This window comes from Trachemys scripta, chromosome 8 (assembly GCF_013100865.1).
Source record: "Trachemys scripta elegans isolate TJP31775 chromosome 8, CAS_Tse_1.0, whole genome shotgun sequence".
In the NCBI taxonomy this organism is placed as follows: Eukaryota; Metazoa; Chordata; order Testudines; family Emydidae; genus Trachemys; species Trachemys scripta.
Genome location: NC_048305.1, coordinates 50,432,169 through 50,459,846, shown reverse-complemented (window position 1 = coordinate 50,459,846; position 27,678 = coordinate 50,432,169). Strand labels below are relative to the sequence as shown.

Genomic DNA, 27,678 nt, shown 5'->3' with positions numbered 1-27,678 from the left:
TGCCCCTGTTTGCGTGGTGGCGGCTCTGGTGCATTCTTCCTCCTGTTTCCCCACTGTGTGTTTGCACCGGTGTTGATTCTCCTGTCCTCACAATCTCCCATTTTCCCCGCCCTTAGCCTGGTTTCCCCTCTCTGCCCACTGGAGGTGTGACGTGGCGCTCTCGATAGGAATGAGTCATTTCCACTCTCCATTTACAGCGGACTAAGGGCCAGACCTCGAGGCCATTACCTGGTTTAGACTTTACTCAGGCAAAGCTCTGACAGAAGTTGAGTAGAGCCTCACTAATGCCCAGGGGTGAAAGTAACTTTCAGACTAACCAGTACTGCCGAAGTCCTGAGGGGGGCGAGGCCTCATCCGGAAGAGGTGTGGCCTCAACCGGAAGAGGCGGGGCCTCTCCGAATTTAAAGGCCCTGGGGCACTGGCTGTGGCTGGGAACCCCAGGGCCTTTAAATCAACCTGGGGCTCCCAGCTCAGAGGTGTCTGGGAGCCCCCGAGGCTCCGGGGCAAATTAAAGGGCCCGGGGCTCCAGCTGTCACGGAGCTCCGGGCCCTTTAAATCCCCACTGCAGCTCCAGCTGCTGGAGCTGCGGGCAGGATTTAAAGGGCCCGGAGCTCCCGCGGCTGTGGGGAACCCCAAGCCTTGCCGGGGTGGGGCCGGGATTTAAAGAACTCTGGGCTGCCCGCAGCCGTGGGAGCTCTGAGCCCTTTAAATCCCGGCCCCAGTTCGGCCGCTGGAGCTGCGGGCGGGATTTAAAGGGCTCTGGGCTCCCTGCTGCGGCGGGGAGCCCAGAGCCCTTTAAATGCCCGGTGCAGTCCAGCACAGTGTACTGGCTCTTGCCAGTACGCTGTACCGGACCGGACCGGCTTACTTTCACCTCTGCTAATGCCTCAGGATTTGGGCTGAGGACTGGGTGAAGACCTCAGCTTGTGTCCTACTACAGACCAGTCCCCTAGGTTCTCCATGGTCTCAAAGAGAGCCTCATTTCTCTTCCCTGCCCCCTCCAATTCCTTCTGGAGGCATCAATGAGTTAATGAATCAGTGAGTGCTTCCGGGGATGGGAGAGGGAAGACAGGAAGGGGGAAGAGGCAAAGAAGGTGGGGAATGCCTAGCCTCCTGTATTGGGTAAGTGGAAAACCAAGGTCCTGAGCACTTGGAAGTGGCAGCATTTCTGATGACTGGGTGTCAGGAGACTTAGGTTCTATTTCCAACTCAGCCATGGAATCACTCTATGACTGCTGTCAAATCACTTATCTGCAGTGTGCCTCGGTTTCCCCATTGGCGAGAAGGGAATAATAATACAGAAATTTGTAAAGCACCTGGAATTAAAAAAAAAAAACCCATTGGCTCTATTTCTCCTTTTCTGCTCCTTCTCTCCCCACCCCTTTCTTTCTCATGCGTCTCTTCAGAGGGGGAGAGAGGTTTATAAACTCTGAGCTAGTGTGTACTGATGAGCCAGCCTGTAGGCTGGTGTGCTTGGAGCAGCAGCGATGGTGCAAGGCAATTATATCGTGTGCGTGCACTCCGGCAGAATCAGAGGTGCCCGAGACTGCTGGGACCTCATTAGTTGAGCACTTAGGTCCCCAAGGACCCAGCATGATGCTTCTGAACTCCCTGAATATTCATCGATCCGGGGTACGGTGCTCTCGGCAACTCCCTATGCTGTTGCGTTGCTGGCTTGCCACTGGGAGCAGGCATGGAGTGCGGCAGTTTGTTTCCACCGTGGGTATCAGGGAGGCATGGTATACACACCAAGCTCCAGTTCCCGCTCACAGTGCTGCGTCCCCGCCTCTCCCCACCCCGCGTCGCCCTGTGTGGGGCTGGGAACAGGGTTACAGCATTCTCTGTGCTCTGCTGGTGCACGCGAGCTGCTCTTGGCTAGTGGAATTCGCCTGCCTGCTGGAGTCTGGCTTTTATTCTCAGTGTGTCTGCAGCTTCCCTGCATTCTGGTTACCTGGCAAGCTTGGATGCTCTCCCCCATCATCTCCCACTGGTGGGTGAGTTAACCGCCCTCTGATTTTCCAGGTGCTACTAACTCCACCCAGCCACTTGCGGGCAGTGTCAGTAGAGAGGCTATGGGCAGAATGGGCTGTGCAGGCTGAACCTGCTGCTCAGCCCGGAGGTGATCTAGCCGGGGCAGATTGGAGTCATGTTCATGGGATGGGGGTGGGGCGCACTGCCAGGGCTCCACTTGTTCTGGGAAGAGCAGAGGATGTCAGCTTCCAGGCCTGGTAATGCAGCACCTTTAACATCAGTCAATGGGGAAAGAAAGAAAGCGACGAGGCTATTTCTCTGTGGCGGCTGGAGCCGTGACTAGCTCAGTGGCTCCTGATGAAGGCCCCTGATTGGCTGCGCACAGTCCCACTGCCTCCTCCCCCTGGGGAAACATACAAATTGCCACTCAGGATGCCACTCTGACAGGGCCAGCACCAACTTTGTCACAGGCCGAATCCTACAGCGGGCAGTGATGGGATAAGCTGCCCCAGGATGCCCATCAGTTGGAGTTTGGCCTAGGCCCTGGGATCGGAGGTTCTAGCCCAGAGACAGAGAGCGCCTCCTTTGGAGAAGGCTGGTATGTCTGTAGTGAATGAAAGCAGCATCTGAGTGCTTGCACGGAGGGGGAGAGAGGAAAGAGACCTCTTCCCTTTTGCACCGCAGTGACTAGCATGTTGCTCACGTGGGGCCAGTGTTCATATTCCTTGTTCATGCTTGCCCATTTCTACTGCCTCTGAGCGGGGAGCCTGCTGGAAGGCCCTGCTCTGACACCCACCCAGACAAATGCAGAGTTTGCAAACGAGTGAATGAATAAATGAGGCACCTCTCGCTGCATCCCTCAGCTCCCTGCCTGTGCCCTGACTACCTTGACTGCGGTAGTTGTCAGGAAGAGGGACTCATCTGCCTAGAAGCCGCAGCTGCTATGCTGGGAGGCAGGGCGATAGCTTTGAGTGTGCTTCCCACTCCCAGTGACAGGGGGTGCCTCTCCTCCAGGGAGCGCTGCAGCTGCTGTATTCCTGCTCTGAGGGGGGCTGTGGCAGGCTGCCTGTCCCTTCCCCATGCTCGCACTGGGGGCGATTTGCAGTCCCCCACTACGCTCTCTACATTTCAGCAGTGTGTGGAGGCCAGGCCCCCCGCATGCCTGGTGCTGTGCAAACACAGCCATTCCAGCCCCTGAAAACATGACTTACCACCTAGCCAGTTAAAAGAAGCCCCCTTGTACCAATGGGGAGTTGGGACACACAGAGAGTAAAGCTGGGGTTTTCAAAGGAGCCAGTCTCCCAGCTTCAGCGGAAAGTGGTGTCCTCTAGTTCCCAGCCTTAGTGGTTCAACCAGAGTCACCCAAGAAATCTGGCAGAGCCAGGAAATGGTCCCACATCCTCCATGTCCCCATGCATTGCCCAAACTGCAAGGCCAGTCTTCCTCCCTTACCCACAGCCCCATTTGTCTTCTCCTCCTCCCATTCCCTGCCCCATGGAACCTTTCTCCCTCTATAGCCATGCTGCCCCCTGCACTTTGCAGGTGCTACAGTCAGACTCTGTAGCAAAACTTTACTGAAGGCATCTAGGCTGGCTTGGGGGCTAGGAAGGATGATTGAGTAGGGCATATGACAGGTGCTCCAAATACCTGGGTTCCATTCCTGAATCAACCACAGACTTTCTAGGCGACCTGGGGCAAGTCACTTAATCAACCTTGTGCCTGAGTTTCCCACCCATCAAGTAGAGATGGTAGCACTTCCCTATCTCCTGAGGGGGTCTGAGGACAAATACATTAAGGATTGTGAGGTGCTGGGTACTATAGGAATGGGGGCCGTGACTAGACACCCAAAGCCATCTGAGTACCTCAGCATCTCCTTCCCTTCCATGTGCTGGCTCAGGAGCTGTCTGTGCTTTGGTTGTATAATGACCTGGTCATGGGCGTGGAGGGGCTCTTCACGGGACACTTATCCACCATTCTCTTCCAGGGGATGGGGGAGGCACGGGCCCTGTGCCATCCTCCCTATCCAGTTGCTGTGGCAGTCAGACCTCGCTTCCTACATGTGCCCCTCCCCTTGTCCCCCTGTGTGGCTCGAACTCAGGTGGGCGCTGTTTTCCTTCCCTAGTGAACGGTTCTAACCCTGTCCGGCAGGTTCACCTACACCCTGGGGGAAGGGATGTGGCTGCCACTGAGTAAGAGCTTTGTGATCCCGCCGGCCGAACTGGCCATCAACCCCTCAGCCAAGTGCAAAACGGATATGACGGTGATGGAGGATGCGGTGGAGGTCAGGTGAGTGTGTTCGTGGAACTGGAGGCACGGGAAGTCCAGAGGGCCACTCCAGTATTGGGGGAGGAGGATCGCACTCACAAGGCAGGCTCTGAAGTTGGAGGAACCATAGAGCTAACCCCAGCTTCTGTATTGTTAGGGTCCTTCAGTGCTGTGGCATTTGGTGTCTTTCTGGTGGATGTTCATTCAGATGTAGATGGGACATCAGGATATAGAGCAGGGGTAGGCAACCTATGGCACGTGTGCCGCCTTCGGCACACGAGCAGATTTTCAGTGGCACTCACACTGCCTGGGTCCGGGGGGCTCTGCATTTTAATTTAATTTTAAATGAAGCTTCTTAAACATTTTAAAAACCTTATTTACTTTACATACAACAATAGTTTAGTTATATATTATAGACTTAGAGAAAGAGACCTTCTAAAAACGTTAAAATGTATTACTGGCACGCAAAACCTTAAATTAGAATGAATAAATGAAGACTCGGCACACCACTTGTGAAAGGTTGCCGACCCCTGATATAGAGCCTGACCCACTGCCCAGTGAAGTCCCATGAGAGTTTCTCCTCTGACTCCAATGGGCTTTGCATGAAAATCTCACTGTGTACACTGGGCGACCCTTCAGGTGCACATTTCCTGCACAGAGTTTAGTACAACATTCACCTTGTGCCTTCTGCGTGCCATGGTCCTCAGCCTGCTTAGAGCCATGCCTTCAAAGACATCTCAGCTGTTCCCAGTAGATTAAGTCATTCAGAAAGTACCTGTTGGGTCTTACCAGTGTCAGCTCACAGGACTAAAGCTAACCAGCTACATACAGACTTAGAGTCCTCACTACTGAGTGGTGGGGATCCTTTGAGTCACATTTCCACAATAGCAGGTGGGCCTCTGCCAGCATTTGCACATAAAGTTATTACCACTGTGCGCACAGCATGCACTGTCCATGTACAAATGGATAGTGTACAAATGGGTAGTGAGGTGTCCAGCCAACTAGTGTGTGTGTTTAGTCTAATATGCACTTGGGATCAGTACAGTTTTGTACAAAAATATGACCACACGACTGGGTACCACTGTAGGTGCAAATGTGTATTGGTGGATGTGTGAATATGTCTGTACTCACTAGCACTTTAGATTGAAATGGAGTTAAATATATTTATACTCTAGGAGCTGACTTTCGTATTGTCCCTTTCCCCTCCTCCTTGCAGGGAAGAACTGATGACTTCCTCCTCATTTGATAGCCTGGAGGTTCTCTTAGACTCCTTTGGACCGGTTCGGGATTGCTCCAAGGACAACGGGGGCTGCAGCAAGAATTTCCGCTGCATCTCGGACCGCAAATTGGACTCCTCCGGTTGTGTGGTGCGTGCGTCCTGGGGGTCAGAGCCCAAAACTTGTCTTGTCTGTTGTATGTGATAAGAAATGTGTGAGAGAGCAGCTAAGAGCTTCCCATAATGCCTTGGGAGGAATCAAACAAACACGTCACTTAACAAGGTCCTGCTTTTCAGGAGGTTCTCTACAGCTTTACTGTAGCTCTCCCAGCAGCATCTAACTTATTCATCGATAGCTTCTCCCAGCTTCTACCTACCCGCATTTCTGCAGCCGAAGACAATGAGGCAGCCCCGAGGGGGCTCTGAGCCATGAGTTCTGCTAACACCACCAAATTAACGAGAATAAAAGTTACGTAGGGAGCATCAGCCCCCTCTATACGCAGATGTTCCCGCCCCTCCTTCCCCTGTAGAAGCCTCAGAGTCCCATAGACTCAGGTGTGTTGGCTTGTTTCTGAGTCCTGGAACTTGGTCATTCTCTTCCTTAACCCAAGTCTCAGCTAAGAGGAGCTGCTGGTTGGCACCATTGTACCAGCTGCTGCAGATTGTCCCTTGCCACGTATTGCTGTTCTGGTGTTCTTGAGTCATGGCTGTCAGGAGATGTCATCTGCAGGCCTGGCTTAGCGAAAAGCAGTTGGTCCCAATTGCTGCACGTGTTGCAATGATTCAGATCATTTAGGTCATTGTCTCCCAACCAAGAGAGCAGGCTCCATTGCCGGGGTGGGGGAAGATTAGTCCAGGGATGGGACACAAGACCATAGGGATTCAGGGAGTACGTGTGCTCCCAGCGAGCCATCCGCCCGCTTCGGAGGCCAGCTGTGAAGCTGCTGAGCATGTCTCATCATTCACGCTCTTCCCCAGTCGTGCCGCACCTGCAGTGCTCCAGGAGACACTCTCTGCCGGAGACGGCAGGAGCGTAGCTGCGGGGTTCAAGGGAAACAGCTGCTTCCCCTCAGCACATTTTTTCAAAAGCGGCGCCTGCCGGGTCAGCGCTGGGCTCCTTCAGGCGGGGGGGGAGGGGCGGGCAGCACGGCCGGACTCCGGAGGAGCCATTGGGGGGCGGCAGGCGCGGCCGGAGGAGCGAAGGGGCCGGCTCCTCGGCCATCGCGCCCCACGCTTAGCGCGGCCCCAACTTCGCCGCGGCCGCCTCCTGCGGCAGCTCAGGGCTCGGTGGCCGAGCGCTCTGCAGCTGGCAAGATCCCCTCTCCCCAGCAGCTTCCTGCTTCCCTCGGCCGGGCAGCCCAGCATTAGCAAGGGGCAGGGTATTGCTAATGCTGGGCTGCCCGGGCCGAGGGAAGCAGGAAGCTGCCGGGGAGAGGAGATCTCGCCAGCTGCTGCCCACCCCACTGCTCCGCTCCCCCCAGCGCCCGGGAGAAGCGAGCAGCGCCCGCCCCCACCCCTTCCCCGTGCTCAGCCCCCCCCGGACCGAGCCCCTCTGAGGGGGGGCGCAGCATGGCCGCAGCGTGGCCGGAGGAGCCAAAGGGGGGGAAGCGCAGCGCGGCGCGGCTGGAAGAGCCAGCCAAGGGGCGGGGGCGGCGGAGCAGTCAGTGGAGGAGCCAAGGGGGGGCGCCTTTTTTATGTTTGCTCCCCCTGCACTTAGAACCTGGCTACCCCACTGGGAGACGGGTGTGCTAATGGGCTCTGGAGGTGGAACGCTCCTCACCCCAAGACTGTGTAAACTTCTGACAGCAGCAGCATAACCCCTGCAGGGCAGAGAGCGAGTGAGAGGCTGCCAGAGCTAGCAAAGCAAAGGGCAAGAGACAAAGAAAACAGCGAGCAGAGGCATAGGAACAACCCAGAAATGGAAGGTCCCCTGGGGCTTAATTCTCAGAGGTGCCGAGCCCCTGCAGCTCCCATTGACCTCAAAGGGAGCACATTGCCTATGGCTTGCCGGCCACTTGTTAAACAACTCAAGCAGTGGGTGCTTCCACCACTTCCCTTGGGAACCTCTTCCACAGCCTGATCCATCTTCATTGCTATTCTACTGACATTCCCCTTTGCTCACTGCTTAGAGTTACAGCCCCTTGAACCACCCTGCACAGCAGCACAGGCTGGAGATGGCTGAAAGGAACCAGGCAGGAGTGACACATAAAGGGGAACTTCAGCGCCATAGGGGGTTGAGACCACACAGTATGTGACTGAAGGTGGGGGGTGCAAAGGCAGGGCTACCTGTACAAAGCGGCTTCCCACACTCTACAACATTCCCTCTCCTTGGGGTCTGATTCTACCACACATCCAGTGAGGAACACGGTACTCTGCAAACAAACCCAGTGAAATCAGTGGGACCAATTGTGGCGTAAATTGCAACTCCATCTAAGTGAGAGGGGCAGAATCAGACCCTTTGCCTTTACACCTTGCAAGAACCAGACCTCTCACGCCTCAGTCATTGTGAAGCCAAGCTGGACATATCTAGGTTTTGAAGTCAGGTTGCACTGCATGATTGCCACCCATCAGGCCTTGTCCTTTCATTGTAACATCATAACCCTGTGCTTTCTGCATCGTGACATCGCTACATGAGTGCCACACATTATACTGCAGCATATTGCCATGCTAAATCAGGCCAGGACCCATCTAGCCCAGTGCCGTGTCTCTGAGAGTGGCCAGTGTCAGCTGCTGCAGAGGAACGATGCATTTCAATAGACTCTCCTACAAGCCAAGATGTTAATGTCCTACAATTGCAGAACCCATCCTCTCCACAGAAACCAGACCAGGTAGCAACCCCTGGTGGCTGCTCATCCCAGGAGAGGTGGGGATGCAACTTCCAGGATAACCAGGGCCCAAATTTGCGGTGACTTTCTGGGTGTGAGAGAGAAGCGGGAGACACTGCAGACACATTCGTTTGCCTCATTCCTTGAGTGAAGGAGTCAGCTTTAATCCTTCACCCTGAAGAGGCAGGACATATGCTAGTGAGCAGGATAGCGACTGCACAGAAGACAAGTGCACTTTGCTCTGGGAAGAGACCTGGTGAGGTCACCTAGTGGCCACCCAGGCAACTGTTCCCCTCTGCCCCACATTCTGGTGATCCGCTCAGGAAGCTGTAGAGAGCCTCGTGATGCTGAATTTCTGGTGAGAGGAAATAGTTTCTATGGGGCAAGAGGTGCTTGTAACTAAGTGGGCTTTCAGAATGTTGCGCCGTGTGAAATAGGAACAGGCATCTTCATTGTATTGGACCAGCTTCAGAATGAGTTGATTCAAAGCCTGAACGAAGTGAATTAAAACCTGTAAAAACTCTTCCCTCTCTAACCTGCTTCTGTCAGGCCTTGCTGGTTACCAAGAAGTCAAATCAATCAGGAGCATCCAGTTCCCCACACCACTGGAGAGCACATCTGTCTGAACAGCTGCAGAGCCAGAGAGCAGGGGAGGATGGGTGCTGGGCTGGATCCCCAGTTGTGCCGTTTGCCTGTTTGCCGTCATCCTGAACAGCTGGGTTCGCACAGCGAGACATAGCTTCATAAAACTGCCTGAAGTGCCCTCACGTCCCAGCGCTCCAGTTGGTGCAGAGGGGAGGCGGGATTGGGCCAGGAGGGAAGTCTAGCAAGCCTGCAGGGTGCCATTTGTTTTGGAAATTGTTCGCTGACACTCATGCTGCAATGTGCATCCTGTTGTGTGATCTTCAGTCAGGGTCAGAGGAAGGGAAAAACATGTAGAAGTGGCAGCCTGCTGTGAGCTCATCGCCCTGTGGCTGCTGTGCCTTGCTGGCAGAATCCCGGCGAGGGGGAGGGGAGAAAAGTGTGTGTGTGTGTGGGGGGGTGCTGGTGGAGAGGCCTCTAGCACTTCGTTCTTTGCTTCAAGGAGTCTTTAAGGGGCTTCCGCGCTTGGGGAGAACTTTCAGGTGCGCTCTCCATTGGGTGAAGCCCTTTCTCCCTTTCTCCTTGAAGTTACATTAGCCCAAGCGCTGCAGTGCACAGACTGCAAACCCCTGGGACGGCTCAGCCCACTATTCGTCCAGTTCGTTTTGTGCACCTCACACATGATGGGCAGCGCCCCTCGCCACTCCCTTCATTCTTCCCCCACATGGATCTGCTCTTCCCCCAAGTCCTGTCCTGCAGCATCCCCCGTGCTGGACTGCTACATAACTTGGCCAATGCACCTCAATCCCAGTCTGCAGCTTCCCTGCTATTCTAATCCTAGAGTTTTACCCAGCTCTGCCAATGTAGCCTGCAGCCCTCCACCCCCGCTATTCCAGTCCTGGGCCCCTACGCGGCTCTGTCAATGCACCTCAGCCTTGACTCACGGCCCCTCCTGCTCTTCCAATCCTGGACCTACCTCTACACAGCTCTGCCAATGCAGCTCGGTCCTGGCCTGCAGCCCCCCTGCTATTCTAATCCTAGAGCTCTACACAGCTCTGCCAATGCAGCTCGGTCCTGGCCTGCAGCCCCCTGCTATTCTAATCCTAGAGCTCTACACAGCTCTGCCAATGCAGTTCAGTCCTGACCTGCCGCCCCCTCCCCACTGTTCCAGTCCAAATGTGTGGCGTCCAACTGAGTCTTTTGATGAAAATTGGCAGCAAGTGATGCACAGATGGGAGCTGCAAACAGGTTTGTTATTGTAAGCTTAATGCTGCCTTCTTAGAATACAGCCAGTGGAGGTGAGAACATCAGGCGTAGAGTTCAGATGCCGTTTCCTGACTATATGCTAACAACTGAGCAAAAGCTCGTTTTGGTCCCTGTATTCAGAACCTGGTTAATCTCTGTCATTCTGTCATGCCAGTGCCCAGCAGGTCTCAGCCCTATGAAGGATGGCACCGGCTGCTATGACCGCCACATTGGGGTGGACTGTTCAGATGGGTTCAATGGTGGCTGCGAGCAGCTGTGTCTCCAGCAGATGGTGCCTCTGCTGGAAGATCCCTCTCTGTACAATATCCTCATGTTCTGTGGGTGAGTGACCTGGCCCATTCCATCCTCATCTAGGAGACAGTTGGGCAGGGATATGGGGGAACCTTACATGTCCATATTAGCACCCAGGGCAGGACAGGAATGTACTGCGTGGTGTCTTGAGCTGGGTCAGGGATAGCCATGCAATGCAGCCCCTTGGGCACCCAGCTTTTCTAGTGTTGCCCAACTGCATGTGGGTGCACGTGTGTATGTGTGTGCATGCAAATGCAGGTTGGGCTGGGGCGAGTCTTACCTCTTACACAGACAGCTGCATAACACAAGGAAGAGATCCCGCATTGTGGAGATGCACCAGAGCGCCCTGCCTCCTCCTTCCCAGACGGGCATGTATGTTAGCGAGAGAAACCGCTCCCCCCCTCCACCCTCCCCGCCTACCTCAGGGCACTGGATATGCCTTTGTCAGGAGGGCAGCCAGGTGCGAGTTTGAGTGTACGCCACCAGCTATGAAATCAGAGCAGTATTTCCCTTTGGGATTGTCTGTGCTGTAACCTCTTGGTAAGCAAACGGAACGGCTCTGTGTTTGCTAAGGAGCCAGATCCGCCCAGTGCTTGGGAGGAAATGGAGCACAGGCTGGGTACTGGGAATACTTTCCTGACAGTCTGAGCTATCGGGTCATGGAATGGTCTGTCAATGAGAACAGTGGAAGTGCTATCACCTAAGCCATTTAGAACTGGACCGAACAAGGCACTGGAGTGCACAGTCTTCCATTCATGCCTTGAAGATGATCAGGCGACTATATTTGTTCTGGGAGCCGTCCACCACTAGTGGTTATAACTCAATGGCTTCTATGCTCCACTGGGGTTGTTCCTTGCGTTGAGGTCCCTCCCCTCCTCCACCACTGGATGTATTGGCTCAGTCCCCAGGTGTAATGGCTTGTGCTGGGTTTCCCCCCATGGCAGGTGCATTGAGGATTACAAACTTGGAGTGGATGGGCGGTCATGCCAGCTGATCTCGGAATCCTGCCCAAAGGGAGGTGACTGCGGGGAGAGCCGGGAGCTGCCCATGAATCAGACTCTGTTTGGGGAAATATTCTACGGGTACAACAACCACTCCAGGGAGGTTGCAGCTGGACAAGTGCTGAAAGGGACCTTCAGGTGAATACCGTGTCCTCGCCTTTCATCAGGCAGGCGCTATCACTGTGCTTGTCTGGAACCTGCCACGCCCCTAGGAAGTCACGGTCTGTAACAGTCCCAGGTCCATAGCTACTTGTTTCTGTACAGTTAAGGGTTTTTTCAAGGAAATGGGGGATACAGGAAAAGGAACTAACTGAGGGCTCATGGGTTTGCTTTGCTGTTCATCTTTGCTGTTTACAGTTGCTGCTTTAAACGCAGCCCGGGTTGGGTGCGGTTGAAAGCCCATCCTATCTGATGGCTCTTCTGTGTTGCAGTGAGTTGTTGGCCACAATCCAGTTCTTAATGGCCAAGTCCCAGGTCCTCGGAGGTCTTTAGGCACCTAACAGCTAATACCTTTGAGGCCAACATCACAAACCCACCAGCCAGTGTTTTGCAGGAAGCTAGGGCTTAAATAGACACAGGAGATTGGACAGTAGGTTAAGCAGAGGTGCATTGACAATGCAGTGTGTGGCAGGGAGGTTGAGCTTCCACTGATCGTGCAACGCTTGTTCTCTTTCTGATAGCAGAGGGCCCTTTAATGCAGCAGACAAAGGCATAATGAGAGCCAGTGGCTGGAACCTGAAGCTAGACAAATTCAGGGTGGATAAGGTGCATGTTTTTAACTACTGGAGGTGGTGGATTTCTGTCACTTCAGGTCTTTAATCAAGATTGCGTGTCTTGATAAAAGAGAACCATGCCAGAAGTTCGGGGTTTGATGTGGGGATCACTGAAATGCTGTGGTCTGTGCTGTGTGGGAGAGCAGGCTAGATGAGCACAAACGTCCCCCCAGCCTTAAAACCTGTGCCTGTATTGCTAGACCTCGTTCTCCTGGGCTGCTAATCCGGCCACTTTAATTACAGACACGCACACAAGTGTTAACTCTCTGGAATTTGCAGGCAGAACAACTTCGCCCGGGGCTTGGAGCAGCAGCTTCCAGATGGCCTGGTGGTGGCCACTGTCCCGCTGGAGAACCAGTGCCAGGAGCAGATCTCTGAGCCCACACCCGACCCAGGCTTTCTGACTGGTGAGTGATTCCAGCCACGCTTTGGCTCTTCTTCTCCCAGACTCTGTTTGTGGAAGGCTGGAGAGAGTTCTTACCGCCTGGAGAACAGGGCAGAGGGAGGGAACCTTTCACTGCCTGGCTTCAGCAAAGAAAGACCTCCCCGGCCCATCAAAAGTCCGACAAGGCCCAAGCCTGGAAGACCTCAGATACCTTGGCTGCTCCTACTGACCTGTGGGCGCCCTTGGCACATGCCCTTTCCCTCAGCTACCTTCTGGGGGATCACCACATGATCACTGGCTGACTAGCCAAAGGTCCTATCCAGCTGCCTGGCATGGCAGGATAGCTCCCTGAGTGCTAGGAGGCACTCATTGTTAGCTATTGTTCATATTGAAGTGTCACCTACTGTCCCAATCAGGATCAGGGCCCCCAACAAACACATTGCCCCAAAGAGCTTACAGTGTAAATAGACACTGGGGAAGCTACGGCACAAAGAGGTAAAGTGACTTTCCTCAGGTTGCCCAAGAGCTCAGTGGCCAAACCAGGACTAGAACCCAGGTCTTTTGAGTTCTAGTCCACTTCCCCAAGGGGAGTCCCATAGATCTCCAACATTGAGTCAAGCCTCATTCTGTCTGACATGTATATCCACACAGTAATAAAGACCCCTCAGGTCAAATGCTGCCCTCACTTATGCTACTGACCTCAAACTGCGCTTCCCTTTTCAGCCCTGCTGGCTCCAGGGTGGTTACACAGGTGTAACCAAGGCCACGCCATTACACAAGCAGTTTTGTAATTGGAACTTAGTTAACAATTCTGTTGATGAGGCACAAGCTGGAAAATAATCCAATTCATTCTCCAGAGCTGGGCTGGCTCTTCACAGCTGACAGTGGTAAAAAGCAGTAAAACCTTGTATTTTTCACTGAAGTCAGCAGATCCCAGCATCATTCTGAATACACACGGGGGGACAGAGGTGCTGAGTAAGAAGGGACCAGTTTTGCATAACCACTTTTCAGAGGAGAACCACACATTCAAGTTGTCAGTAACAGCGAGCAGTGAAGTAAGAGGAATTTCAAGGCCCAGGAATGTCCCCCTTTCCATTTATTAGCGCTTGGAAAATGCGGCTTTACTCTCCTTGCACAATACAGCTGTTTAGAGCCTTGGAAGAACCCTTGACATGGGATAGTTTGTACCTTGGTTTGCTTGTTCACCACCCTCTCGGTACTATTATCTCATCTTGCATAAGCAATAAACGCAGCAAGGTTGCTAACCAAGTGGGTGGTAGGATATAGTGTATCCTTTTTGGGTAGTGTAATGGATTGACTGGTCCATCTGTCATCAGTCCCCTACGTTGGGTGGACCCATGGAATGTAGGGTGACTATATCGCCCACTATTGTCCTCAGCCTATAAAGAATAAGCCCTGATAGCTAAGGGCAATTCTTCTTTAGTTGGAAGGATGGAGGCCTGTCTTTTTGGAGCAGAATGTCTTTCCCCAGGCACATGGTGCTTAACTAATGACCAGTCTTGTGTGTAAAATTGGCTGCCCTGGATTTATGACGTTAGTCACCAGAAGTGACGGTCAGATGAAGTACTGCCTACTGTCATGTGACCCATATGTTGCTGGAGATTTAAAGCTGACTATGACTGTTTCGAAACTACCAGAAAATGCAACATGCCAAGAAAGGGTGTTCAGGAAGCACGACATTTATAAGAAATCCATAGCCGCTGCTCAGCCAGTGGGTGCTTTCTCACTCCTGCCCAGGGCCGGCTCCAGGCACCAGCGCAGCAAGCAGGTGTTTGGGGCGGGCAGCGGAAAGGGGCACACATCCGGCTCTTCGGTGGCAATTCGGCGGCGGGTCCCTCGGTCCCTCTAGGAGGGAAGGACCTGCCGCCGAATTGCTGCCGAAGAATGAAGCGGCAGCGGTAGAGCTGCCGCCGAAGTGCCGCCGATCGTAGCTTTTTTTTTTTTTTTTCCGCTGCTTGGGGCGGCAAAAACGCTGGAGCCGGCCCTGCTCCTGCCTCACTGCACTACCTGCTATTCCAGCCCTGAACTGCATACACAGCCCTGCCACGCCACCTAAACCTTAGCCAGAAGAACCTTTTGTTTTTCCAGTTCTGGGCTCCCTTCCCAGCTCTGCTGCCTCCCCTCAGTTCTGACCTTCCATACCCCACGTTATCCCAGTTTGTGCTGTCTAATGAGTCAACCCTGCTAGTTATGTCACATGGTCATATGGTTTTAATATATTCATTTGAGTGGGCGCAGACATCCATTAGGTGCTAGTCGGAGGCCCACCAAACATATCCCGGCAGCAGCACCTCAAATCCAGAGGTAATTGTGCATTTGTTCCCTGTCATCACTCACCCTGGTAATTAGCTCTTCTCCAGTTTTGGATGGGGCACCATTGAACATGTTGCCCACGCTCTGAAGTTAACATGCATGAGTCCCACCAGGAGCACTCCAAGGAATTTGGAAGGAGCTGGTGGATTGAAATCCAGAGTTAGGAATCTCAATGTAACTCTGGGAGGTAAGAGCTATGGCTGGAGTTTTCCAGGGCACCTAAGGAAGTCAGCTGCCTCGTTTGGGTTTGGGTGCCTGCGTTTCCTTTGAGAAGCCCAGCCCAGCCGCAGATCAGAAAGAGCCAGTTGGAAGGCAGAACATCTTTTAACTTGATTGAAATGGGTGAGAGTTTATATGAAGGCTTTGTTCATGTTTTGACATTTGTTTACTGGCGCCTGTTAAATGAGACTGTAGAGGCAGGCAGCAGGAATGGAATTGTTTCATTGGTGGATGAGTGTTCCCGAGCACACGGCTCAAAAATGGAGTCTCTTGGCGGTACCAAAGAGTCTGCATCCCAGCAGCAGGGGCTGTGCTTGGCAGCACCATCTGAAAGCTGGAGATCTTCACCATTAGGCAAAAAAGTTCCTTCTTGGTCCACTCAGACAGCTGCTCACCTTGGACAGCTAGAGTCAGCGACCCTCATTAGAGCACATGCATAATTGCAGATGTTACTGTTGGTTCTAACATTCTCCAGCTCCTTTTTCTTTTTCTTTTTCTGGCGTAAATGGCACCCCCTTCCTTAGCCCCCATGATCCTGTTATTCCCTGCGGTCTCTGGCTGGGGCGCTGATCATCCCGCGGCCGTGCTTCCTTCTGAATTGGAACCGCTGCTGCCCCGTTCCTAGTACTGGGCAGCATTATGAAACACAGTCAGGAAACTCCGAGTGAGTTTTGCTGTTGCCAGCGACCCGGGAGTTAAAAAGCCTGGCCATTTTCCTTTCCCGTGTTTTACCGCTCGCCTTCTCAAATGAGAAGTGCAGCCACCTCCATTAATAATACATAGGAACTGAACGTTTTATAAACTCACCCCTCATGTAAAAGGGTTGCCGTGAGCTTTCCCTGCCTGCTATGCACCGGTTTGGATGTGGAGGGGTCACGGGGTAAAGTAGAGGAGAGACCGGCGGGTAATGTCCAGGTGATGATTATCCTCTGTGTGGAAAATTTAATCTAGCAGAGGTGTGAGGCTTGATTTTCTGAGGTGCTGGTACCCCCAAATGCCATTGCCTTTCCTAGTAGCCTCTGGGGTTCAGCACTTCAGCAAGTTAAAAGAAGGGTTCACTGCCCCCTCCCGCCAGTGCCTCACTCCTCTTTTTCCCTGCACCCGGTACTTGCCAGCCTAAGGGGTCCCACTGGCTTTCTTATCGTCCATGTCCATTCCTCCTGGCATGGAACACAGCGGCAATCACACCGCGAGGTGCATTAAAGGCAGCGCATACGGCAATGCCCAGTGTGCTGCATTCAGAGATGGCTCATTAAAAAAGTCTAATTAGTGGAGTAATGAACAAACCGGGACATGCCTTTGGGACCGGCCTTCCAGGAAAAACCCACAAAAGGCCTTGTTATCTTCAGAAGCCGAGCTGGGGATGGAGCGAGGAAACAAACCCAAACACATTCCTTTAAAGTTGTATTTTTAATTGCTGGAGAGTCGCTGACCCTCAAACCATCTTTTAGCATAATTAGACTCTTATCCCACCCAGTTGTTTCCTCCAGTGCAGTCCCAGCTCATTCTGCCACCCAAGGCAAGATTTAATTGGGCAGAACTGTCCCTTTACAGCAGATCAGGCAGCAGAAGCCAGACGCTACCTAGGGCATTAGCTTCGAGCCGGGTTTGCGAAGCCCAGGCAGTGAGTACCCCCTCATAGGAAACACTGATAATGATAATGAGTTGCAGATACAAAGCTTATAGGTGACTAGAAAACAGGGACGGTGTCTTATGGTTAAAATGGGGAGTTGGGAGAGCTGGATTCAATTCCTGAGGCTATCACTTCATTCAGCCTCCCTCTACCTCCGCTCCAAATCTGTAAAATAGAGACCATAGTCCTTTCCCTCTGAACTCCTCAGGGCAGGCAATGTCTCTTACAACATATCTATGGAACACCTAAGTCAATGAGGCTCTGATCTCAGTTGGGGGCGCTAGGTCCTACTATAACATAAATACTAATCAAGTATCTTCCAGCCAAAAGGATTCCAGACCACTTTCCAAACTCTGGGCCAAACCCTGGGATCTGAACTCCCAACCACTGCCTTGCTTGTTATACCCTATAAGAAAAATGAGAGTTCATTTGCAGCTGGATACTTTAGACTGTATCAAAGCCTTCATAAGAAAATCCGCCCTGTCCCTTCGTTGCAGTCAGCTAAGTAGTCTGTACTGGAGGCTGAGACATTACACACATTCATTTGTCACGACTTGTCACAGCATCTTGGAGCTTTCAAAGAGCAGGCACCAATCAGAATGCAGGGATGTGAGCCCCTCCATTTTAAAATGCAAGAGATCATAGCAACAGCCGCACTGCATCAGACCTGTGATCCGTTCAGCCTAGTATCCCACCTCCAATAGCAGCTAGCACCAGATGCTTCAGAGGAAGGCGCAATCAACCTGAGAAGATACAAATATGGCGTAACCTGCTCATAAGGGAAATGTATTGCTTGGCTTGTGCTAAGGGAAGCAGTGTGGCCTAGAGGATAGAGCACTGGATTGGGACTCAGGTTCTATTCCTGGCTCTGCTACTGCCTTGTAGGTGGCCTTTGGCAAGTCCTGTCCCCTCCCTGTGGCTCAGCTTCCCCACCTGTAAAGTGAGGAGAATGGATTGCCCTGCCTTTGGAAAGCACTTCGAGATTGGTGGCTGAAGTGCGAGCTAAGAGCCTGGGATGAAGAGGTTTAGTATTTACGTGGGGTTTTCAGAAGGCCTCAGTGTTGGTCTAATTCTGCTCGCGTTGACGGCAGTGGTAAAAGTCCCACTGACTTCAGCGAAAGCAGAGTTCGGCCCATGCGGAACTCTTCTGGACATCCCAGCCTCCCTCCCTAAGACACAGCACCCCTATTTCCCCTCTGTGTGCGCTGAGGACGGTCTCGCACACCCTCTCCTCCCTGAACCACACTCCCGGTGTGGGGCAGACTGCCCATTGGGCAGCTCGCCGCTCCCCAGCGCTGAGGGGGTTTCTCTCCCGTCTCCCTCAGGGATGGTGAATTTCAGCGAGGTGTCTCGATACCCATTGCTGCAGCACTGGAAGGTGCGTTCCGTCATGTACCACGTCCGGCTCAACCAGCTGACTATCTCCCAGTGTAAGTATCGCTGGGCTGCAAGCCGGGATCGGGAGGATGGTGGTAGAATAGCCTTTGGGTTGAGTGAGGTTTTGATCCTATTCTCCTTGAAAACCAAAGGCTGGATTGTCACAGCCTTTACTCGGCCATGCAGGGCCGTAAGAGGGAGTAAGGCCCTGCTGGGGTGGGGTTTGTTGGGAGCTCTGGCTCCACCCCTTCTCGTATTCACTCGTGCCTTCTACGTCTCATTGCTTGCTGTGTCCGTTCCTCTGCAGCTTTCAGCAACGCCCTCCACTCTCTCGATGGAGCCACCTCCCGAGGCGATTTCGTGGCCCTGCTAGACCAGTTTGGCAACCACTACATCCAGGAGGCAGTCTATGGCTTTGAGGAATCCTGCTCCATCTGGTATCCCAATAAGCAGGTCCAGCGGCAGCTCTGGCTGGAGTACGAAGACATAAGCAAAGGTAAGAGGCCTAGCCAGTGATCAAGAACACACACACATCCTTCCAGAGAGCATATTGGCAGATCCCAGCTGTGTGGAGTCAAGGTAAGGGAGCCCTTTTCCAGGCCAGGTGTGCCTGACTGCACCGAAGGAGTGTGTTCCCATCTTTATACCGGCTGTTCTCTATCCCCCCAAGTGTGGACTCCTACAGCCAGTCATGTGATGGTGTTGTGATATGGACAAACTGCTCAAGCTAAGACACCAACTCGTTTTGCTTGTTGTTTAGCCCTGATCCAGCACCCATTGAAGTCAATGGAAAGACTCCTGCTGGCTTCAGTAGTGATTGGATGAGTTCATTAGGGACGATAAAAAGCCAAGCGCCCAGAGAGATGAAAGGCTAATGCATTCATGCCACCAAGCCTTCCTGCCTCTTAGCTCATATATGTCTTTAATCTTTGTCTCTTCCACATCAGCACACTTCTACCTGGGTCTTGAGTCTGGAGTTTCCTCCTCTCCAGTGTTTCTCCATGTGGGGGTAAGATTTCCAGTGGTGCAAAGGGTACTTCAGCACCCACCTGCCACTGAAAGTCAATGGGAATTGGGCACCTACGTGTCTATTTTTCTTTTGCTCTCATTAACTGCCTCCCTCAGACATGCTGTTTCACAGTGAACAGTGTAATACTGTGGGAGCAAAACCAGCTGTGACATTGTGCAAGATTCTCCACACACCCCCAAAGCTTTGGTAGCTTTATTCCAGTTCTGCATGGCATTTACTTTTAGCAGTCACTCCTCATACAGTACTGATCACTTGGTACTCTGTGGATCAAATCTTACTTTTCGGAAAACACGTCCATGCTGATGTTTTCTACTGAAAGCTGTGGCTGCTGGTGGTTAAGGTCAAAATACAAGTGATTTCCTTGATTTGCCTTGATGTTTTCAAAGGTGCAGTAGGAAGGAATTTTGTCCAAATTAAAAAAACCTAGTAAGAAGACCAAAAAAGTGCCACCGGGGCTAAACAACGAAGTAAAAGAAGCAGTTAGAAACAAAAAGGCATTCTTTAAAAATTGGAAGTTAAATCCTATTGAGGAAAGTAAAAAGGAGCATAAACTCTGGCAAGTCAAGTGTATAATTAGGAAAGCCAAAAAAGAATTTGAAGAGCAACTAGCCAAAGACTCTCAGGCTAACAGCAAAAAAAAATTTCAAGTACATCAGAAGCAGGAAGCCTACCAGACTGGTCAGTTGGGACCACTGGATGATTGAGATGCTAAAGGAGCACTCAAGGATGATAAGGCCACTGCGGAGAAACTATGCATTTTTTGCTGAGGGAGATTCCCAAACCTGAGCCATTCCTTTAAAGTGACAAATCTGAGGAACTGTCCCAGATTGAGGTGTCATTGGAAGATGTTTTGGAACAAATTGATAATTAAACAGTATTAAGTCACCAGAACAAGATGGTATTCTCACAAGAGTCCCGAACGAGCTCAGATATGAAATTGCAGAACTAACAACTGTGGTATGTAACCTTGCATTTAAATCAACTTTGTACCAGATGACTGGAGGATAGCTAATGGAAAACTAGTTCTTAAAAAAGGCTCCAGAGGCGATCCCAGGGATTACAGGCCAATAAGCCTAATTTCAGTACCAGGGAAATTGGTTGAAACTGTACTAAAGAACAGAATTATCAGACACACAGATGAACACGATATGTTGGGGAAGAGTCAATATGGTTTTTATAAAGGGAAATCATGCCTCACCAATCTGTTAGAATTCTTGGAGGGGGTCAATAAACACATGGACAAGGGTGATCCAGTGGATATAGCATACTTAGACTTTCGGAAAGCCTTTGACAAGGTCCCTCACCAAAGGCTCTTAAGCAAAGTAAGTAGACATGGGATAAGAGGGAAAGTCTCTCTTGGATCAATAACTGATGAAAAGTCAGGAAACAAAGGGTAGGAATATATGGTCAGTTTTCAGAGTGGAGAGAGGTAAATAGTAGTGTCCCAGGGGTCTGTATTGGGACCAGTGCTGTTTGACATGTTCATAAATGATCTTGAAAAAGGGGTAAATAGTGAGGTGGCAAAATTTTCAGATGATACAAAATTATTCAAGATAGTTAAGTTCAAAGACCGTGAAGAGTTACAAAGGGATCTCTCAAAGCTGGGTGACTGGGCTACAAAATGGCAGACAAAATTCAGTGTTGATAAATGCAAAGTAATGGACATTGGAAAACATAATTCCAATTATACATACAAAATGATTGGGTCTAAATTAGCTCTTACCACCCAAGAAAGAGATCTTGGAGTCATTGTGGATAGTTCTCTGAAAACATCTGCTCAATGTGCAGCAGCAGTCAAAAAAATGAACAGAATGTTAGGAACCATTAGGAAAGGAATAAATAACAAGACAGAAAATATCATATTGCCTCTATATAAATCTCTGGTATGCCCACATCTTGAATACTGTGTGCAGGTCTGGATGCCCCATCTCAAAAAAAGATATATCGGAACTGGAAAAGCTACAGAGAAGGCCATAGCTTCCATATGAGTAGAGATGAAAAAGACTGGACTTTTCAGCTTGGAAAAGAGATGACTAATGGGGGGGAATATGATAGAAGTCTATGAAAGGTTGACTGTTGTGGAGAAGGTGTATAGGAATGTTATTTACTCCTCCACCTAACACAAGATCTAGGAGTCACCCAATGAAATTAATAGGCAGCGGGTTAAAACAAACAAAAGGAAGTACTACTTCACACAACGCACAGTCAACCTGTGGAACTTTTTGTCAGGGGATATTTTGAAGGCCAAAGGTATAACAGGGTTGAAAAAAGAACAAGATACATTCATGGAGGACAGGTCCATCAATGGCTATTAGCCAGTATGAGCAGCGATGGTATCCCTATCCTCTCTTTGCCAGAAGCTGGGAGTGGACAACATGGGGTGGATCACTTGATGATTGCCTGTTCTGTTCATTCCCTCTGAAGCACCTGGCACTGGCCACCGTCAGAAGACAGGATACCAGGCTAGATGGACCTTTGGTCTGACCCAGTATGGCCGTTCTTATGTCCCATTCAGGTGAATGTTACAGGTTATGGGAGTACTATTTACAGCCAGCAGGAATTTGCCTGACTTGTACTGTAAGGAACAACAGTGCACTTGCAAGAAGTGAACTAGACAATCTAATAGATGGTTTTCATCTCTAAGTTTGGAGATTCAAACTCCTGGCTCTAAAATAAATAATGGGACTTGCTCCGTCCTGGCATGATGGAAACTCGGCTTCTATGCATGGGTCTGATTTGGGAAATTCACCTTTCTGGGACTCTGGATGGATCACTTGGATTCGTACGGCTATTGAAGCAGGGGTTTGCCCAAAGCCACCTGTGACACTCTGTACCTCGGGGGACACCCTACACCCCCATGTTCATCTTTATAAAATGATTGTATGGTATCCAATACAAAGTTTGTCATGTTGGGTGTCTTCGAAAGGCTCATAATGCACTGAGCATGGTTGTTATAGTGATGTTATAGTAATTGTTACAGTAAGGTTATAGGTTATATTTTCGGGTAGTTATGAGGCTGAAAATGTATCCTCGTGACTTAAAGCAAGCCCATGCAAAAACTCTCCAAGAACAGAGAGGCAGTTCACACCTCGTCCGGACATGGATAGGACAAACCCAGACCAACCTCACAGGAACAAAGGACACTGGCTTAGGCAGCAACAAAAGAATCTATTAGACCCTCGAGGGAGTCACCCCCTTCCTTTGGGCTGTTTGGGACTGCAATGAGGTAATGCTCACCTGACTCGGGGGGAGGGGGAGGGCAAAGCCAAGAGGAAAGAAAGGACATGATAAAAGGGAGAGAGACATTTTGCCATGCTCTCTCTTCCACCTACATCTACAGACACCACTACCACCAAGCGACTGAAACGCTGATCAAAGGGGAGAGCCTGACTGAAAAGCCAGCCTGTGGTCAGAAGCATCAAAGTTTTTAAAGACATTGAAAGTGTTAAGATCAGCTTAGAATGCGTTTTGCTTTTATTTCATTTAACCAAATCTGACTGGTTATACTTTGACTTATAATCACTTAAATCTACCTTTATAGTTAATAAATCTGTTTGTTTATTCTACCTGAAACAGTGCATTTGGTTTGCAGTGTGTCAGAGAATCCCCTTGGGAGAACAAGCCTGGTACATATCAATTTCTTTGTTAAATTGACGAACTTATATAAGCTTGCAGCATCCAGCGGGCATAACTGGACACTGCAAGATGGAGGTTCCCAGGGTTGTGTCTGGGACTGGAGATATTGGCTAGTGTCATTCACTTGCAAGTAGCTGGACGCAGCTTATGTGCCAGAGGATGTGTGTGAACAGCCCGGTGGAGAGGAGGTCCTCACAGCAGAGCAGGGTAAGGCTGGCTCCCAGAGTCAAGGATTGGAGTGACCTAGCAGATCACTGGTCCAGATAACACCAGAGGGGAACGTCACACCACCCTCTTTAGTATTAAGTCCACTGTAGTTCAGCGGCCGGATCTCTCTGAGCACAGCGACTTTTCTTTCCTCTATTTCCTCCTTTTTTCCCCTCCAGTCTGGGCCGTTTCACCGGGGTCTCTTCCTTTCTGCAGGCCTTGCAGTCTTCTCCTTCCTTCCTGTACAGTATCTCCTTTCAGCTTCCCTCCTGTTCCAACTCCTGCCACTTTCTCCTCTTAGCTTTTAGTTGGTGAATGTCCAGATATTGATTGAAAAATTGCAAGAGACAAACCATTCTCTGTGGCTGCTGCTTTCCTCCTGCGCCTGCAAAGCTGTCCCAAAGTGGTCCATTTACAGCACAATGGGGAAGCTAAGAAGTGCCCTTTCTCCTTTTTGGTTTAACAGGCTTGTTTTGTTTGCAGGGGTTTCTGAGTGAGGTTAGCACTGTCCTATTTCTCGGCAAAATGTTTAAACAGTAAGTTCTATTGAGCGTAGAAGATGGAGACAAACTGACTTATTAACTGAGGCGCTGGTTCTTCTCTGACCCCCCCTTGTAATGATTGTCAATTGCAGGCATCACACTGTGGGCTGAAGTTCCAGGGAAGTGGCCTCTGGGGTGAATGTGCAGTCTGTGCTGATGGAGTCCAAAGGTTCCTCATCAGACTTAGCCCTCGGCTCTGTGTCTAGAGCAAACGCTGACTTTGAACAACTCAGTCCTGAGTAACTCTTCCTACTTCCTCTTCCTTCTCTCATGCTGCTTCCTGCCCAGATCAGCAGTACTGTAGAGGTCCAAGAGAGAAATTAAGTACATAATCCCTAGGGACAAGTAATCGTAGCAACATAGTAGAACCTCGATTTCATGAGCATCAATCTTACAAACGACCAGTTACACAAACCATTTTTTCTTGGCCGGGGGAAAACAAATCACACGAGATGAAGAGCAAGTCTCCATCTCTTCACGTTCCAGTGCCTTCAGTGCATTGGAAGTCACTTTGCAGTGGTGTGAAGGACATGAAGATAGCGATGCAGTGAATGTTCTGCAACTTAGGCACTGGACCTCCCATCCTTTTGAGATGCTCATTATTATGATCTTTTCAGTTTTATGAACTCCTCAATCCCAGGGTGGTTTGTAAAACAGGGGTTCTACTGTAACTAGAACTGCTTTCGTATGATCTCCAGCTACAGCAAAAACAAAGCCCTGAACAATGAACATCCTTCGCTTAACTACTATTGGTGATCTGAAGATCCCCTCCCACCCTACGTGGTTGTCCTATAGGAACTCCTGCACCCTGAGTGGTCGATGATTCCATGCTAAACCCCAGGGGCTAGTGTAAATGAGCATGATCCCACTGACATCAGTGGAGCTGTGCTAATTTACCCCAGCAGAGGATCTGACCTCCTGCTGACCTCGTCCTCAGTGCCCCTGGGATGCTGCCATGTAATATTAACCCCTGGCAGCTCAGTGCCACAGCACTGCAACATCTCTTGCCGTGACGTCCTTGCCGGCTGAAGCTGAAGGAGGCAGGAGCATCTCCTCCAATTTAAGATGGGGGGATTGGTTTAATCCTTATGTCTCGTAGGGCCACGTTCTGCTCTCTGTTGACTTCAGGAGCCTTACTCAGGCTTGGTGCTGGTGTGGCCCAACGCACAATTTGGCCACAGCGTCATTTTCCAGTGTCGGGTGGTTGCCAGCTGGAGGGCAGAGAAATGACACGTGAATCCTACCTTTTCATGTCCAAGAAAATGACTGTCCCATGCCGAGTGCTTCCTGTGGAGTGGGCATTCCGGTAGCTCCAGCTAAGTGACATCAATGCGCTTTTCTTTGAAGTGGGAAGGATCTGTCAGCCTCTCTGTTCAAAGCAAATGACAATGAGACAGGCCGGCAGATCAAAGTTCCCTTTCTCATGCCAGCCAGGTGGGTTTTTAATGGGTCCCTCTTTCATCGGAAGCACCTCCCACGTCCTCTGCCAGTTACATGAAAGAATCAGGGAAAATCCATACTGTCCATGTGGGAGAAAAAAGGGACACCTCAGTAGATGCCAGGAGAAGCCCTGGAAGTTCAAGAACTACCCACCTATTCCCCTTTTCCTGCTAGGTGCACTGGAGTTTCACAGAGAGAGCCACTGCCATGTCAGTCCATCCGGCTCTAGCAAACTGAATGGTCAGGAGAGATGCCTGGGGATTTGAATATCACCAGCTTTACTAAATCCTGAAAATGTGGCTTCATAGCCACTCCTGGCCATGCTGGTGTGACAGCCGCTGGCTTGGTCAGCACACCAGGGACTGACCTGGAGACTTTCCGAGCAAAATATGTGAGCTGCTGTAGCTTGAGCTACAGAACCAAGTCTCCCTAGCGGGGCCTGTAAACAACTTGTGTCCTTTGTGGATTGATACAGATGGAGACCAGTAACACTCACCAGTGGGTTACGCTGGCCAGGGAAATGTTTCTCTCTCCATCCGGATCCCACGGACTCGTGGTAAAATGCAAAACATGCAGTTAACCTGCAGCAATTAGAACTTTGCATTGGTGATTTGCATTCCAAGATAAACATGTCTTAGCTGTTTCTCAGCTCTCATTGAAATCAATGGCAATTAGGTACCTAGATACTTTTGAGGAGCTGGGCTTAAGTCTTCTAGCTAGAAGTTATAGCTGATCTATTAACCTCTTATGTTGACCAAGCATTAGAGGGGGACAAAGACCCACGCTCTCCTACTGCAGAACCTGCTGAGTGCATGTGCAAATGCTTGAGCAATTACACTAGAGTCCCTGGTTCTTTTGGGCCGGGCATGCAAGGATCCGGATTGCACTTCTTGCCAATGCAGGGTGATGGTAGGTGGATTAGGAGTCCTCACACCCTTCCCGCAGAGCTATGCACCACCTGGCTGAAAGTTTTTACACTACTGCAGACTTACTCGACTCTGCCTTGGTTTGTCTCGTGTCCCTTTTTATTTGCCCAGATTGTTCATTGCAAAGTACATGAGAGCTGAGAGGCTGTTTGCAAAGAGCTGATTGGATCCATGTACATATGCCGTCCATTTGCAGCGACTGCTAAGTAGTAAGAGACCTGCCAGTATTCCTTGCGAGGCCTGCTGCAAAATAGTTCTGGCCTAGTCTGGAAAAGAAAGCGTGGAATCATTCTAAAGATCCATAGGCCTGCAAGCCGCCTGCTGATGTTTGCAGGGACCGAGAAAACATACTTCACATGCAGCAAAATACTCATTTGAGATCCTGTCCCAACCCACCCAGAGATGGAGCATTCCTGGGTCATCGCATGCATCCCACCCTCCCCATTTGTACCGATCACCTGGCCGATGACAGCTAGTCGCTAATGGCTGGAGAGACGCGTTTTGAAATAGTCGGTGGGCCTTTCGAAACAATACTGACACTTTCCCTGTGATAGCTGGAGGTCGTGGGTTTTTTTAAACACTTAAATTCTTGCGATCCAGAGCATATGTTCTCTTGTGTTCTCTTGTTATCTTTTAATTGGTTTCTGTTATAAATTTAATACCAAGTGTTTGTGCCGGTGGCAGAGGCTGCTGCCGCTGTTGGAGCTGGGGATGGCGCATGGCAGCCTCAACACTTTGTGTGTGAAGTCAGAGCCTCATTACCATTACCATTCCCATTTCCCACCCACTCTCCTAGCTGCTTCCCCACCGGGCAGCTCCTAGGCCGCGGATCTCCGGATTGCTCCTTGTAGTCGTTGTTTAGTTCGTGGTCGTTGTCCCAGATGCTCCAGGATCAGAAGCACAAAGGTGCCAGGAAGAGCCTTAGGGGCGCAGTTAGGGCTCAGCTCCACCTAGGGATCGTTGAGTGGAAATGTGGTGTCCTGTGGAAAGGATTTCACCTCTAGGCCAGAGGGGCTTGCACGGGCCTTTGCTGCAGAGTGAGATGAATACAGGCTGGAGAGGGGCCTAAGAGTTTCCTGGGTCAAGTGAAAGAAGGGGGAAGGATGCCACCTTCTCCAGACTGGGAGGCTCTAGCCACTGCTCACGTTGCCTTCTCCATGCCCCTCCAGCCTGTACAAAGAGGCATTGTCCATAATAGGTTCCATTAATCACCTGCCCTCTCCCCATGTCCCTCTGCTTTGGACCCCCAGCGCACTGAGCGTATGGGGAGGAAGCGGTGTTTTAACTCAGGAGGCTGGGACAGCAGCCAGATAATCAGGGCAGCTTCTAAAACCATCACCATTGAGCAACGCAAGACTTGTCTCCTTCTGAGGCTAACCAAGCCCCCCATCCATGTCAGACCCCCCAAGAGTATGGGCTTGTAGTGGGGCAGCTGCCCCACTCTGGTGTGGAAAGGGTTAAAGCAAGCCAAAGAGGCTGTGCAGAGCCCCAGCCAATCATGGAAGGGCTTATTGGGAGCCAATCAAGTGGAGGCTTGAAAGCAGCCTATCAGGGCCAGGCTGGGCCTTATAAGAAGGCTATAGGGCAGAGAGGAAGGCAGTCTCTCCCTGGAGGGCAAAGGGAGAACAACTGGCTCTTAAAGTAGGGGTGGGGAAACTTTTTGTCCCGAGGGCCACATCTGGGTATGAAAATTGTATGGTGAGCCATGAATGCTCATGAAATTGGGGGCTGGGGTGTGGGAGGGGGCGAGAGCCAGGCA

The 27,678-nt window shown here is 51.0% G+C and overlaps 1 protein-coding gene and 2 long non-coding RNA genes across 6 annotated transcripts in view; 1 reads left to right on the top strand and 2 right to left on the bottom strand.

The window, feature by feature from the left end:
* Nucleotides 1-27,678, top strand: part of ASTN1 (astrotactin 1) — a 202,717-nt gene that overhangs the window by 143,459 nt on the left and 31,580 nt on the right. For all 3 annotated transcript variants that reach the window (XM_034778724.1, XM_034778723.1, XM_034778726.1), the window contains exons 10-16: nt 4,120-4,257; nt 5,453-5,603; nt 10,280-10,446; nt 11,361-11,555; nt 12,470-12,597; nt 18,087-18,191; nt 18,446-18,634. In XM_034778724.1, the coding sequence (XP_034634615.1) occupies nt 4,120-4,257; nt 5,453-5,603; nt 10,280-10,446; nt 11,361-11,555; nt 12,470-12,597; nt 18,087-18,191; nt 18,446-18,634 (1,073 nt within the window). The remainder of the gene's footprint in view (nt 1-4,119; nt 4,258-5,452; nt 5,604-10,279; nt 10,447-11,360; nt 11,556-12,469; nt 12,598-18,086; nt 18,192-18,445; nt 18,635-27,678) is intronic.
* The window catches only part of LOC117881445, an 80,362-nt gene that overhangs the window by 28,525 nt on the left and 24,159 nt on the right, over nt 1-27,678 (bottom strand). The gene's annotated exons all lie outside the window — the stretch shown is intronic.
* On the bottom strand, nt 22,880-26,293 carry LOC117881446. The gene is made up of 3 exons (XR_004646796.1): nt 25,490-26,293; nt 24,798-24,922; nt 22,880-23,851 (listed from the first exon to the last, which is right to left on the bottom strand). It is a non-coding gene; the product is annotated as an uncharacterized LOC117881446 (long non-coding RNA).